The sequence below is a fragment of the Felis catus genome, chromosome E3 (genome assembly GCF_018350175.1).
Source record: "Felis catus isolate Fca126 chromosome E3, F.catus_Fca126_mat1.0, whole genome shotgun sequence".
NCBI lineage: Eukaryota > Metazoa > Chordata > Mammalia > Carnivora > Felidae > Felis > Felis catus.
Window position 1 is genome coordinate 7,118,397 of NC_058383.1, and position 15,864 is coordinate 7,134,260.

Genomic DNA, 15,864 nt, shown 5'->3' on the forward strand with positions numbered 1-15,864 from the left:
AACTAATGAATGCATTTTCTATGAAAATTAGAATACTTTATTGAGAAGGAATCTGAGTCTTAGTATGGACCAAGAAGAAAGAAATGCTCTCATCAGTTATTGATGTTTGCCATGAGTGTGATATAAGTGCGTATGTGTCTATATGTCTTCCTGTGTACCGAATGACAAACATAAGGTTCCATGACACCTTAAGGTTCTTATGGCTTCTATCCTGCCATATGCCTGAGATAAACTTCCTTCTTTATTGAAAATAGTGAGCCCCGCTAACTTGCAGCTTTATTCATACGGAATTTCAAGCGACCCCAAGGAGCCAAACAACCTTGAAAAGAAGGATTCACACTGCCCAATTTCAAACCTTATTACAAGGCTACAGCAATCAAAACATGTGATACCAGGATGGGGATAAACATAAAGATCAGTGAAATAGAATTGAAAGTCCAGAAATAGTGCCATACGTCGACAAGCAATGGGTTTTCAACAGGGATGCCAAAAACCATTATATGGAAGAAAAATGGGCTTTTCCATAAATGGTGCTGTGAAAACTAGATATCCATGTGCAAAAGAATGAAGTTTAACCCTTATGCCATATATAAAAACTAATTCAGAATCAATCAGACCTAAATGTAAAGCTAAAACTGTAAAACTCTTAGAAGGAAATGCTGGTGTAAACCTTCACGATCATGGATTAGGCAACAGTTTCTTAAATATGACACCAAAATCACAAGCAACAAAAGAAAAATTGATAAATTGAATTTCATCCAAATTAAAAACTTATGCATCAAAGGAGACTAACAGTGAAGTGGAAGACAACCCACTGAATGTTGAAAATATTTGGAAATCATATGTCAGATAAGGACCTAGGAGCCAGAATATATAAAGAACTCAACAAAAAAAATACAAACAACCTAATTTAAAAATGGGCCAAGGATGAGTAGACCTTTCTCCAAAGAAAATATACAAATAGTTCATAAGCACATGAAAGATGCTCAACATTGTTTGGGAAATGCAAATCAAACCACAATGGGATACCACTTTACCTCACTAGGATGGCTACAGTTTTAAAAATCAAATAAGAAAGAAAAGAAGAAAACAAAAAGAAAGAAAATACCAGGTGTTGGTGAAGATGTGGATAAATTGGAACCCATTTATACATTGCCGCTGGGAATGTAAATAGTACAGCTGCTGTGAAAACAGTTTGGTAGTTCCTTAAAAGGAGTTACCATATCCCCCAGCAATTCCACTCTTAGGTATTTACCCAAGAGAGGTGAAGACATATTCACACAAAAACTAGTATATGAGTGTTCATAGCACCATTATTCACAATAGAAAACAAGTGGAAACAATTCAAAAGTCCATCAACTAAAAATGAACAAAAAATGTGTGGTGAGCCATACAATGAAATACTAAACCATAAATGGGAATGTAGTACTGATTTGTGCAACATGGGTAAACTTCAAAAACATGGTGCTGGGGCACTTGTGGCTCAGTCAGTTAAGTGTTGACTTCAGCTCAGGACATGATCTCACAGTTTGTAGGTTCGAGCCACACATCAGGCTCTGCGCTGACAGCACTGAGCCTGCTTCGGACTTTGTCTCCCTCTCTCTCTGTCCCTCCCCTGTTCACACTCTCTGTCTCTCCAAAATAAATAAATAAACATTTTTAAAATAAATTTGCATATGTTTATAAAAAAACAAACAAACATGGGCTAAATGAAAGAAGCCAGTCCCAAAGACCATATATTGTATGATTGATTCTATTTATATGAACAGTCCAGAATAGGAAAATCTATATAGAGAGAAATTATATTATTGGTTGTTTATGTTTGTTGGGGGGGGGGGGGAGCATGGAGGATTGTGGGTAAAAGCTAAGAGCTAAGGATAACAGGGTTTCTTTCTGAGTTGATGAAAATATCCTAAAATTGTATTAACAGATGTGCAATTCTGTGACTGTACTAAAAGCCATTAAATTGTATGCTTTAAATGGGTGAATTATATGGCATGTGAACTATTTCTCAATAAAGCTGTTTCAAAAGGGTTATCAAAGAGGAATTATGAATGATGACATTTGCTTTTTTCCATCCTTGGTCACTTGGCTGGACTCTGGTTACAGTAGATGAGGGATTCTTTATAAAACACTTGTATAGCAGAAAGAAAAATTATTAATTTTCTAGTTGCTGCCAAAATGTCCCCTGGGGGACCAAATAGCTTTCCTTAGCAACGAGCCTTCCTACTTTACCTAAGGATAATTTGGGATTCAGAAGGAGAAAACAAAACTAGGTAGCTGCTCTTGTTGAGAATTTGAAGGCAAGGAAGAAGGGAGGGGAAGATGTTTCTGCAGGAAGGTGACAGGCTGGAATACCCTTGGGCAGACTTGACAGACTCAGAAAAGAGATGCTTGATATTTAGCTTTATGTTATCTGCTACTGTGATGTAAACCTCCCTTCCTGAGTCAGCAGCAAAACTCTCCCGTCTTTTCTGTGTGGAAATGAGGGGAATGAGTTTAAAAAGTAGCAATTTGATGGGGATTGAGCCTGGGTGGCTCAGTGGGTTAAGCTTCTGACTTCAGCTCAAGTCATGATCTCACAGGTTCATGAGTTCAAGCCCCACATCAGGCTATCTGCTGTCAGCACAGAGCCCACTTCGGATTCCCTGTCCCCCTCTCTCTCTGCCCCTCCACCCCAAAATAAATAAATAAAACATTAAAAAAAATAAAGGACATTGGTTTAGATATGCGTGGAAGGCCAGTCTGAATATGGCATATGCCGCGGGGCTGGGGGCATCCATAGGTTACAAGACTTCAAAGTTGGGGGGAGCAGAGAAAGTGGAAGAACAGAGGACAGGGAAGTAGAGTCACTATGACAGGAAAGTCGCATTCAGCCACAGGAATGCCAACAGCAGCGGTCAGAATTTATTGCGCAGGACAGGGGAGAAGCACAGCTTTACGGAGGCTTCTGCTGGCTGAGTCTGGAACCAAGCCCATGATCATTGTAAAGCTGACGCCAGAGGATTCTGGCAGGAAGGCACAAGGGGGAAATCTCCCAGCAAGACTTAGGCAGCGTGGCCCACCATGGCCCTTAGAGATGCTTCAACAGCCTCTCATTTGTCACAGAAGTAAATCCCCACTCACTGGATGTTCGGAAGAAGATCCAATCGCAGAGTTCCCTTCAGAGGCGAACCAGGTGGCTTCATAACTCTGCAAAGTAGAGAATCAAGCAGGAGCTGAGACTTTTTCTAAGTGGGAAGAAACCTAAAGGGAAGGGCAGGAGGTACAGCTGGCTGAGAACCCTGGTCCTGGTTCATTGGAAGGAATCGGCAAACGGAGGGGGATGAGGGTTGGGAGATGGGTCAGCAGCAGCGGTCAGAAGACGTCTGCCTCGAACCCGGTTTTCTATTTTGTAACACGTAGGAAGTGTGCCTCCCAGAGGTCCAGGGACCTGCCTTGGGAGGTCATCAGGACAGAGACCTCAGGAGCAGGAAGAAAGAGGGACATCAGTGCTCTTCTCACCTGCTTCTCGGAATGGCTCTTTGGTCTCCACCACTGGGAAGTTTTCAGTCGGTTCCTTGTGTCTTCTGGTGCTCTCTGAAGTTGGGGAGTAGTTAGAAGGGGGCGGTCTGTGCTTCCGGGCCCTCCACCATCGCCCCAGGCCCAGGAGCACAAGTTCCAAAAGCGTGAACAAGAGACAGAGCCCACTGACCCCAAACATGGTCTTTAGGAAGATGGTCTTCTCAAACGGGCGGGACAGGTAACAGGTTATACTACCAAGGCAAGGCTCTCGGCGACATGCAAAGGAGCTGGGCACGTTGAACCCATACACATGGTACTGTACCCCCAAGGCTGTCCCCTCAAGGACCAGCCGCACGCCCAGCTGTGCCACATAGGCCCAGAGCAGCCTGGGGCTTCCAGGACCGGAGGCATCTCTGCTCTTCTCCCCTCGGCGGATCAGAGTCTCCTCCTCCTTCCCCTTTCCTGACTCTTCCCAAAGCCAGATGACGTGATACAAAGTGAGACCCATGTAGAGGGCGCTGGGCACAGCCACCAAGATGACCTGGAAGACCCAGAAGCGCAGTGGGGAGAAGGGGTGGAAGGCATCGTAGCAGGCGGCCTTGCAGCCTGGCTGCTGGGTGTGACACACGAATTCACTCTGCTCGTCGCTGTAGACCCCGGCCCCGCTGGCAGCCAGCAGCACGAGGCGGAACCCCAGGAGCACAGGGAGCAGGAGGCGTCCCACGGAGGTGGAGTGCCGGCTCTCCTCAGCCACCAGCTGCCTCAGGAACCGGCCACACATCCTGTTAGGGAGCAGAGGGCAATAATGAGTGTGAGTGTACTGCTCCCTGATCTTGAGGAGGCGCATGGGGCCACCTCTTCACTGTGAATCCAAGGATAGATAAGGCAAGACTTCGAGCGCCTCTTCAAGGATCTAGCTGGTTTATTACCCAGACTCTGATGGCGCCTGTTTATAGGTAATGGAGTCATCGTGGAAAATAGCGAGGGGGTGTGGGTGTGGCTGTCTCTTCTGCCCCCTTCTGTACCTGGCAGTGGAAAGCCAGGATCCATCTTTCCCTCTCTTTCCCTCCCTCCCTCTGTCCCTTTCCCAAAGGCTAAACAGCCAGAGAGTCCAGAGCCCTCTGAAAACTACTGTTTCCCCCATTGATGGCCACCAGGCCTGGCGCTACTGTCACTGGCGCCTGAACAGAATCGGTGCCAACCCCAGAAGGGAACGTGCATTCTCTTGCTCTCTGCTTTTCTCTTGCACCAGGCCTTGGCTGCTCATAGGCGTGCGGTCTGGCCTCTGCTCCCATCGCAGTGGTAAGATTGAGATTCAATTAGCTTATGGGCCCTGGTGCGGGTCAAGTGAACAGTGAGTGTCAAGGCCCACTTCAGTCTGGTGTTCTTTAGACCTAACCAGCTTGGGAAAAGGAGAACATTTTAAAAGAAACCCAGCAGAATTTACTGATTGAATGTAATGGAGTATGGGGCCAAAGCCAGAGATGACTGGATAAAAATTGGAAATTCCTCTCTGCTTTGTGATTGTCCCTTGGGCTCATCTCTCCCACACTGTGAGAGGTGACCATGCTCAGGGACAGGCTTCAGAAAATTTCTCACTTCTCTGGAGAGAGTAGCACCCTGCTATAAGCCTGTGTGTCATCTTTATTTATATTTTATTGAGGCAGCCTCCTCAATGCCCAGCTGCTGCTTCTCACCGCCTGTGTTTGGCCTAAACTCTGACATGCCTGCATCCCCTCATTGAAGGGTCTAGAAGACCTTGCAAACATTTTACTCCACAGAGAATATAAAGACTCTTTGCTGGGGAGCCGCACAGCCCCGTCTTGTCTACATGCTGCTCCCTTCTGTAGCATCTTAAAGAAGTGGTCTAGCATTTACCCAAGGCCACCCTCCCTCCCAGACCCATGTCCTTGGGTCTCTCCAGCTGCTTCAAGGACTTGACCACCCTCATTTCCTCCCTGAACCTGCTTAGGTCTCTCCCTTTCAACTCTAGTAATAATAACCTGAATTTCTAACTCTTTGACATGGCAGCAAATGAGACATGCCCAATTTTCCTCGTATCAACTTCCCTATTATAAGACCCAGAGGGGTGCCTGGCTGGCTCAGTCATTAAGTGTCTGACTCTTGGTTTCCACTCAGGTCATGATCTCATGTCTCATGAGTTTGGGCCCCACATCAAGCTCTGCACTGACAGCGTGGAACCTGCTTAGGATTCTCTCGTTCTCTCTCTCTCTCTCTCTCTCTCTCTCTCTCTCTCTCTTTCTCTATCTCCCTCCCTCTCTCTTCTGCCCTTCCCTCACTTGTGCTCTCTCTCTGTCTCCAAAAATAAATAAGCTTTAAAAAAAGCTACATATAATATTCAGAAAGTTGCACAAAGCAATTTAAGTGGGGATTCGTGCCATAAATAAACTACAGTTGTTTGACCCTTGAACAACGTGGGGGTTAGGAGCGCTGACTCCTACACAGTCAAAAAACCCCATATAACTTTTGGCTCCCCCACATAAAAAACACTTAACTACTTAAGCTTATTGTTGAGTGGAAGCCTTACCAATAACACAGTCAGTTAACACATTCTTGTAGGTTACTAGAAATTCATAAGGAAGAGAAAATACATTCATAGTACTGCATGTATATTGAAAAAGAAACCCATGTATAGGCCAGATGGCAGGGACAGGGGCAGCTGTGGCCACTCATGAATGTGCTGGCCTCCAGGAAGCTGCTTTGAGGAGGGATCAGTACCTGGCAGGGAGGAGCCCAAGGCCCACGGCTGCCCTGGCACAGCCCTGAGACCCAGGTGTTCCACCTGACCACCCCAACAGCACACTGGACGACCTGCGGCCTGACCAGTACCCGGGCCTCTTGGGGGCTGCGGGCGTCGTCAGGCCTCCCCAGGTGCTCAGGTCAGCAGTCTCGACTGCCTGAGTAGCCTTCCGTTCAGTCCCATGGAGACAGGGTGCACAACTGTAAATAAATGCCTTGTGGCCTTTGCCTGTCAACTCCCTTAAAATCCACTGGAGAAGCACCTGGGTGGTTCAGTCAGTTAAGCGTCTGACTTTGGCTCTGGTCATGATCTCATGACTCATGGGTTCAAGCCCCATATCAGGCTCTCTGCTGTCAGTACAGAGCCTCCTTCGGGTCCTCTGCCCCCCACCCCGCCCCTCCCCTGCTCATGCTCGCTCTCTCTCTCTCTCTCTCTCTCTCAAAAGTAAATAAACATTAAAAAAAAAATCTACTAGGGAACCTGTCTGGCTGGGTCCATGGAGTGTCCCACTCTTGATTGCAAGGTCATGAGTTCTAGCCCCACATTGGGTATAGAGATTGCTTTTTCAAAAAATCCACATATGAGGGGGCACCTGAGGGGCTCAGTTGGTTAAGCATCCAACTTTGGCTCAGGTCACTGTCTCATGGTTCATGAGATGGAGCCCCAGATCAGGCTCTGTACTGACAGCTCAGAGCCTGGAGCCTGCTTCTGATTCTGTGTCTCCCTCTCTCTCTGCCCCTCCCCTGCTTGTACTCATGCTCGCTCTCTCTCTCTCTCTCTCTCTCTCACTCAAAAATAAAAATAAATAAACAAAAAATAAATAAATAAACATTAAAAAATAATGAAAAATAAAAATTCACATATAAGTGGACCAGCAGGGCTCAAACCTGTGTTGTTCAAGGGTCACCTGTATAGATAAGAACAGGCCATAGCACCAAAGCTGAGGTGGAATGGTCACTTCTGTGCAGTCGGAACAGATGGATTGAGATGCTTCCAAGGGACTGTTGTAAAGGGCTTAATTGACCAGAGAACCATGTCACCACCCATCAGCTGTGAGAGACCATGTTTTGAGTCACTAACGATCAGAATTTGAACCTCTACGTGCCTGTCTGTCCCTATCTTTCTGCCTCCCTCATAGACTGTGAAGACTCCGAAGTCTGTCAGGCCACTGAAAATTATTCTCCATAAAATTGGGTTAAAATTTTTAGAAGAAATCCATTCTCCGTCCTTAGAAAGATGTGAAATCGGTCTCATGATTAAAAGATGGCAGATTGAAGATGGAGATTTACCCCCTCTCATTCCTGAGACTCCTCCAAAATGAGAGTAAATGGATCTTTAAGTGTATAAACCCACTACACATGGAAGGGAAAGATCACCGGTAGCACAACTAAAAATCCACTTTGAAAGCAAGATAGACAAGAAATTCAGATTGCGGTGCTGGCGAGCACACTGGGTAATTCTTCCAGAATTCAGAGAAAGAAGATAAATCCTTGAAAATAATAAAAGGCGACTAGATAAGGAAAATCTATGTCCTAATTTGAAAATCAAAGACCACAATAAAGCAAAATCCCTTGTCTGTTTATTGGATGAGAAAATACTTAGTGAAGTGCCTGGGAAAAAGCAGTCTCTCCATAAATGTTTAACCAAGTTTTGTTTGGAGAGATACTGAGTTCCATAGAGGACCAGAAGGAAGGTCAGCTTCCAGTGCTGGCCCTGGGTTTCTCAGCCTTGGCACCATTGATATTCGGGGACTGATCGATCATTTGGTTTGGGGGCAGGGAAGGCTGTCGTGTGCGTTGTGAGATGTTTGGCGGCATTCCTGGCCTTCATCCACCAGATGCCAGTAGCACGCTTCTCCCCTCCACCCCCAGAAGCCCCCAGACACTGCTGAATGTCCCCTGGGGTCAGATTCACCCCTGGTTGAGAACCACCACCTGAGGGTCACACCTGTCCATCACCTCTCCACCCATGGCTTCAGTCACCAGCTCTGTAAAGCAAAACATTCGTGCTGGAGCATCTCAAAGGGTTTTAATTTGGTGGGACGTGATGTTCGGCCCATTTCCAAGCTGCCTTGCGCATCCTCCCCTCAACAAGCTCCATCTGTGAGGAAGCCTGCAGGCCCTATGGGGTCCTTGCACTTAGGGGAGGCACCCCCAGGTTCCGTGGGGGGGGGGGGGGGGTTCCGCCCTGATTGTCCTGGAGCATTGAGAGACTAGAGACTGATTTGGTAAATTCACAAGTCTGGTTCTCAGCCTCATCTTGTTTCAGAGTGGAGGCCCAGCACACTCTAAACACATTTCCAGCACATTCCCAGCAGACCTGGAATTTAACCCAGAGCAGGCTTGGCATATTCCAATGTTGGGAATTTAAGGAATTCTGAGAGGCCCTATAACTGGTTCTTCTCTCTCTCCTGCCCACCCCAGACCTGTAGCCAGATACCCAGTGTCCTCTCAGAGGCTCTAGGAACTGAACTGGGGTCTCCAGAGCTCACCACAGAGCTTTGGAGATTTGGGAGAGAGCGTGGAAAAAGCAGGATGAAAGGACTTGCCCAAGAACCCCTTGGTTTGGAGCTCCCATATTAAATTCTGAGCACCCTTCTGTGTCCTCTGCCCTGTGGCTGTTACAACCAAAACAACACTAATTCTGGGACTTCCTGAAAGATTCACACAAAATCATACTCCATCTCCTAAAGTCTGCAGACCAAAGGCAATTTCTTATACAAGTGGGGCCTCAACACAGGCAGATCTTTCCTCCTCCCTCCTCCCCTGCTTTCATGTGGTCTCCCCCATCTCTTCTAGCTGTCCCCAGCCCTCCAGGCTTACTCTCTGAGACCAGCATCCCACAAACACCTGCAGCTTTGCACCAGGGCACCAGAGCCCCCAGGCTAGAGTCAGACCAGGGGAGCTGAGAGCTCAGCATTGTTTTCAAAGCTCAAACTCCAGGGAAACCACTCTGCTCCCGGGAGTGGAGAAATCATTTGCAAATAAATCTTTTGGGAAGGAGTTGGTGGAATCTGAGCCCTGTCAAGATGTTCACTGGTGAAGCAATACCTGTGAGCTCAAGGTTTGGGGGAGGGATGGGGTGCCTGGGTGGCTCAGTTGGTTAAGCATCTAACTTCAGCTCAGGTCATGATCTCTTGGTTCACAAGTTCAAGCCCAGCATTGGGCTCTGTGCTGACTGTCCAGAGCCTTGAGCCTGCTTTGGATTCTGTGTCTCCTTCTCTCTCTGCCCCTCCCCTGCTTGCATCCTCTCTCTCAAAAATAAATAAGTATTTTAAAAAAGATTTGGGGGAGGGAGGAAAGCCCAGCATGTGAGGGGATTTTTCAAATATGTAAATAGATTTTTGTTTAATTTCATCATGATTTTGGTAAGAATCTTTCTAAGCATCTCTATTCTATGGGAGAAAAATTTCAAGATTCCATGGGTGGCAGAACTCATCTCAGCCAGTGAAGGCACAAGGGAGGGATGTCCACCGAGGGCAGTTCTGGACCCGGCTTTCTGCTCCTGTCTCAGCCCACCTGGCCTGGAAAACGTTCTAGATTCTTTTACCTAAAGTGTGATCCCTGGATGCACTGGCAGCACCAGGAAGGCAGAACCTCAGGCTGTATCCCAGGGTTAGCAACTCAAATCTGAATTGTAATAATACCCCCAGCTCACTGGTGTGTGCAGCCCTGAAGCCCACTGTCTCTCACCCTCCCAAGCCTGCACCCTGCCCCAGCCCAGCCACTCTCCTTCCCGGCACTCACCTGGCAGCGCCTAACAGAAGCACCAACAACACGGGGGAAGAGTCAGGGAAGAGTCCTCAGGCTGCAGCCAGCAGGGTCCCAGCTCTCTCTCCCCCAGGCCCTGCCTCCTGCCACCACCCACGTCTTCTCCCCTCCCCTCTTCATTCCTGGCAGCCTTAGCGAAGGGTGAGAGAATGGCAGCTGGAGGAGCCTGTAGCCCTGCTATTAAAGAATGGGGTCTGGAGAATAACCCTCTGTTGTTGAGGGCGAGGGGCGCCTCTTCTAAGTGAACTGAAACAGAGGTTTTGAAATCAACTGAAAGGAGAGCAATGGCCTCTGCATGTTTCCAAGTGGGGGGTGGAGGCAGCACTCACAGGCAACAACAGACGGAATTTCTGTAAGTTTACATCTCTGTTAAGCCCCCCACTCTCCTGGCCAAAGTACCCAAAGCACAAGTTTACCCACAAGAGTGTGAGTGTGTGTGTGTGTGTGTGTGTGTGTGTGTGTGCACGCGCTTTGCTGGGAGAAATAGCACAGGCTTCCCCTCATCTGTTCCCTATCCCTCAGCATCCCTGGGAGCCCAGCGCCTCTCCACCAGGCCCGGTGAGAACTGTGACACCTGCCTATACCCATTCCTGTCCCCATGGCTCAAGCCAGGATCCCCTCCAGAGGAAGGAAGGGGTGAGGCTGAGCGAGCGGGTGGTGGGTGAGAGCGCAACTCACCACTGCAGAGTTTTGACCAGAGTCAACCCTGCACTCTCAAGGAGGAGAGCCGGAGGGACCCTGGGTTCCAGATGCTGCCCCTGTGGGTCTTAGCGCATCATTCCACTGTCTTCTAGCACGTTGCATTGTCAGGGAGACATTTAAGTCCAGCTTGATAGTCTTCGAAGCTTAAGTTATTTGACCTTCTTGACAGTTGCCAACTGGATTTTTTTTTTTATGATCCTTGGAGCCTGTTCACTCCTACAGGGGATTCCATCAAGCAAGGCATGAGATAAGCTGGCACTGCCTCTCTCCTTGGCATGTTCGCATCTGATCCACAGGCCAGTTCCAATGCAGCCATATGTCCATCCATTCATCTGCTGGCTCGCCCATCACTTGCCTTTTTGATTTTTCAGGCAGGAGTCAATAGACCTGTTTGAGTCCCTCTCTCTAGGCTTGAGATTAAGAAGGCGGCACCCTCACCTCTTGCCCTTGAGAACTAATAGCATATCTCTTTCCAAAGAAATCCTCTCTCCCTCTAATTTCCAACAACTCTGCCAATTGTATACAATTCTGATGTGGGCATAGAGTTTAAGAATGATATGCCCGTGGGGCACCTGGGTGGCTCAGTCGGTTGGACGTCCGGCTTCAGCTCAGGTCATGATCTCACAGTTTGTGAGCTCGAGCCCTGCGTCGGGCTCTGTGCTAACAGCTCAAAGCCTGGAACCTACTTCGGATTCTGTGTCTCCCTCTCTCTCTGCCCTTCTCTCTCTCTCTCTCAAAAGTAAATAAACATTTTAAAAATTTTTTAATTTTTTTTTAACGTGTATTTATTTTTGAGACAGAGAGAGCATGAATGCGAGAGGGTCAGAGAGAGAGAGGGAGACACAGAATCTGAAACAGGCGTCAGGCTCTGCACTGTCAGCACAGAGCCCGATGCGGGGCTCGAACTCACGGATGTGAGATCATGACCTGGGCCGAAGTCAGATGCTTAACTGACTGAGCCACCCAGGCTCCCCTTAAAAAATTTTTAAAGAATGATATGCCCGTTATTTATTGATTTGGCACTTTTTTTTCCTTTGAAGTATTTCATCTCAGATTAGCAAATCACTTTAGAATGTCCTATGTGTTGTATTTTCTAAAACATGATATCTTGAAATCCTAGTCAGATTTTCCGATTTAATATCCTGTTACACTAGCGCTTATTCAGTACTTAATAAGTGACAAATATTCTAAGTGCTAGAGGACTACTAACTTGCTTATCCCCCATAGCAACCTCATGATGTAAGTCTATTATCATCCTCTGTTACAGAGGAGAGAGATGAAGAATAAGGCGGTTAAGTAATTTATTCAGGGGTGAACAGCTAGTGAGTGGAGAAGTTGGGATTTGAACAAGCATCGTGGCAGCAGGTGGCAGACCCTTAAATGCCACAACATGGCTAGCTTCCCCGTTATTCAGATTATCAGCCTTTAAAGAACTTTTGATTGTAAACCCATTGTAATTTCATACCCGCAAGAAAATAAAAATCCTCTGCTTACATGTTACACTTCTTAATGACTAACTTCATTATCCACCCTGGATCCCAACCAAAACCTTGGGTGTCCTCATGGACAACACTTCCTTCATTGACCACGTCTTCCCTGCTGACCAGTGGCACAGATTCTGCCCCCTTGAACTAAGATGGTGTTTTAGTTCAAGAGTAAATGACCACCCTCATGTCCCTGCTCCTAGATGTGTCCCACTTCTAATCCATTCTATGCATTGCAAACAGAATGTTTAACTCAATTCTTATTTAGATTTAACAAAAAACATGTTTCACTGTTTCTTGGCTCAGTGATGCTTTTTGAATCCCGTACCTTCCTTCTGCATTAAATTTTCTTCTTTTTTTTTAACATCTTAATCATTTTAAGTGTGCAGTTTAGTAGTGTTAAGTGTACTCATGTTGTTGTGCAGCACACCTCCAGAATTCTTTCATCTTGCAAAACTGAAACCTCATACCCATTTATCCCTCCCTTCAGCCCCTGGCGACACCATTCTACCTTCTGTTACCACGAATTGGACTACCTCATTGGATTCACTGGAATCATACAGCATTTGTCTTTTTTTTTCTTTAATTATTTATCCTGAGAAAAAGAGAGAGAGAGAGAGAGAGAGAGAGAGAGAGAGAGAGAATCCCAAGCAGGTACCACACTGACAGTGCAAAGCCCAGTGTGGGGCACAAACCCGTGAACTGCGAGATCATGACCTGAGCCAAAATCAAGAGTCAGATGCTTAACCAACTGAGCCACCCAGAGGCCCCACAGCATTTGTCTTTTTGTGATTGGCTTAGCTTAATGTCTTCAGCATTCATCCATGTTATAGTTATCTATCAGAAATGTATTCCTCTTTAAGGGCAAATAATATTCCTTGTGTGTATATATGTATATACCAAATTTTGTTCATTCATTCATCCACTGATGGACATTTGGATTGCTTCCACCACTTGGCAATCATGAATGGTGCTGTTGTGAACACAGTGTGCCAAATTTTCTTCTTCTTAAAACACAACCTTCAGTAGTTTTTCTACTGGGGAACTGTTGGGGGTAAACTCTTTTGATCCTCTTTGGTCTCAAAGTGCTTTCATTTTATCCTCAATCTTGAATTGTTATTTAGTTGGCTAGAGAATTCTTGGTTGATGATTATTTTCTTTCAGAACTTTAAAGGTATTATTTAATTGCCTTCTACTATCTAGTGGGTTTATAAGTCTTTTATGTAAAATGCCTATAGTAGATCACATAATGCCACCTGAGGTATCCACGTCGTCATCCTCAGAAGCTTGAATGTTGCCTTATATCAGAAATGGGACTTTGCAGGGGCACCTGGGTGGCTTAGTCGGTTAAGCGTCTGACTTCAGCCCAGGTCATGATCTTGTGCTTCGTGGGTTCGAGCCCTGCGTCGGGCTCTGTACTGACAGCTTGGAGCCTGGAGCCTGCTTCAGATTCTGTGTCTCTCTCTCACTCTCTGCCCCTCCCCTGCTTGCACTCTGTCTCTCTGTCTCCCCAAAATAAATAAATATTTTTTAAAAATTTAGAAATGGGACTTTGCAGATGTGACCAAGTTGAGGATCTTGAGATGGGGACACACATGGTCTTAGTGGGCCTGATGACATCACAGGGTTCCTTATAAGGAGAGAGGAGGTCAAAGGGTACAATAAGAGACGTGATGACTGAGGCAAGACTCTGGAGCCGTATGTGGAAGAGGCCACGAGCCAAAGAACATAAATGGCTGGGAAAGGCAAGGAAATTGATTGTCCCTGAAGTTTTCGCAAGGAATACAGCCAAAACCTTGATTTTAGACTTCTGTGTTGTTGGGTTTTTTTAATTTTTTTTGATGTTTATTTATTTTTGACAGAGAGAGACAGAGCATGAGCTGGGGAGGGGCAGAGCAAGAGGGAGACACAGAATCCGAAGCAGGCTCCAGGCTCTGAGCGGTCAACACAGAGCTCCACATGGGGCTCCAACTCATGAACCACAAGATCGTGACCTGAGCTAGAGTCAAACGCTCAACCACCTGAGCCACCCAGGCACTCCTATATGTGTTGTTTTAAGCCACTAAGTCTATGGCAACTTGTTACAGCAGCAATTGGAAAAAAGTACAATGCCTGTTCTTGACTTTTGCCCAAATTTTTATTGGGTTGTTTTCCTTAGGGATTTGTAGGAGGCTTTTGTATTTTGAATGTGTTATTTTTTGGTCAGTTATATATTTTGCAAATATCTTCTCCCAGTTAGTGATTTCCTTTTTCACTCTTGTCACGGAGGCTTTTGATAACAGATTTCTTCACACAGTCAAATCTTCCCATTCTTTTTATCAATAGTGTGTACTTTTTGTCTGAAGATATTCTTCCCTATCCAGATACGATACTTTTGATTTGTAGAATTTTTGTCATCCAGCTTAAAGTATTTTTTAATTTTCCATCATTATTTCTTCTCAACTGCATGAATGGAATGTTTTGAAGTATGTTTTTAAATTTTTAAATGTATGGGAATTCTCTGTTAATCTTCTTGATGTTAATTGCATCGTGGTCTGAAAGAACATAATTTCTGTAGTACCAGCCCTTTAATTTTCTTGAGACTTACTCTGTGACTTAACATGTGCTCAGTTTTCTTTAATACTCTATATATATGCTTAAAAATATTGTTTTCCTCTGATTACTGAGTACAGTGTCCCTATAAGATCACTAGATTAGTGTTGTATTTTGTTCTGTGTCTATACTACCCAATATGATAACCATAAGCCACATGGGGCTGTTGAGCATCTGAAATATAGCTGGGACAACTGAAGGAATGGAATTTTTAAGTTTTGCTTATTTAAGTGATCTCTGCACCCAAAGTGGGGCTTGAACTCATGACCCCAAGATCAAGAGTCAGATGCTCTACCAACTTAGGGCCCCTGAAGAAATGGATTTTCATTTTATTTTTTAAATTACCTTTTTAAAATGTTTATTTATTTTGAGAGAGAGAGAAAGCAGGGGAGGGGCAGAGAGAGAACGAGAGAGAATCCCAAGCAGGCTCCATGCCATCAGCTCAGAGCCTGATGGAGGGCTTGAACCCATGAACCACGAGATCATGACCAGAGCCGAAATCAAGAATCAGATGCTTAACTGACTGAGTCACCCAAGCACCCCTGGAAATGTATTTTTAAATTCATCTAAGTATAATTAATTTATTTAAATTTAAAAACTGAAACCCCATAAAATACTTTTCTGTTAAATACCGCTTTGTTGTTTTAGTAGGACAACATTGCCTTTAACCATGCATTGCATAAGATATTATTGTTACATTGTTGTGCAAATATCAGGAATGTGCATTGTTTCTGGTAATTCACATAAACATATCACTGATAGGCCAATAGATTAATTCAGTTCAATGATTCAATTTAATTTTCTACTTACCAATGTAACACAATGTATTTATTAAATATTTTATGCAGACAGCATGAGTTACAGTTATACTTATGTAAATTATAGTGGTAGTTAAATTGAAGTACTTTATTTTATATATATATATATATATATATATATATATAGTATTTAATTATAATATAATTAAATTATTTTACTAGTTTTAAAAAAAATAAATGGGACAACATGCATGTGACTCTTGATCTCCGGGTTGTGAGTTCAAGCCACACAC

The 15,864-nt window shown here is 45.2% G+C and overlaps 1 protein-coding gene across 3 annotated transcripts; it reads right to left on the bottom strand.

Annotated features, from left to right (window-relative positions):
* Positions 1-2,871: 2,871 nt before the first annotated feature.
* Positions 2,872-10,459, bottom strand: GJC3 (gap junction protein gamma 3). 3 transcript variants are annotated; one of them, XM_019820469.2, is made up of 2 exons: positions 3,505-4,576; positions 2,872-3,192 (listed from the first exon to the last, which is right to left on the bottom strand). In XM_019820469.2, exons 1-2 carry the CDS (start codon positions 4,349-4,351, stop codon positions 3,185-3,187), a joined length of 855 nt encoding a protein of 284 aa, XP_019676028.1. In that variant the 5' UTR covers positions 4,352-4,576; the 3' UTR covers positions 2,872-3,184. The 3 variants fall into 3 exon arrangements, with proteins under 3 accessions (XP_019676028.1, XP_044903791.1, XP_044903790.1); XM_045047856.1 differs by lacking the exon at positions 2,872-3,192 and adding an exon at positions 10,012-10,459 and having other exon boundaries at positions 3,294-4,286; XM_045047855.1 differs by lacking the exon at positions 2,872-3,192 and having other exon boundaries at positions 3,294-4,576.
* Positions 10,460-15,864: the final 5,405 nt, after the last annotated feature.

Bases quoted from the DNA above. Each gene is read 5' to 3' on its own strand.
- GJC3 (XM_045047855.1), bottom strand. From the start codon at position 4,351: ATGCGCCTCCTCAAGATCAGGGAGCAGTACACTCACACTCATTATTGC.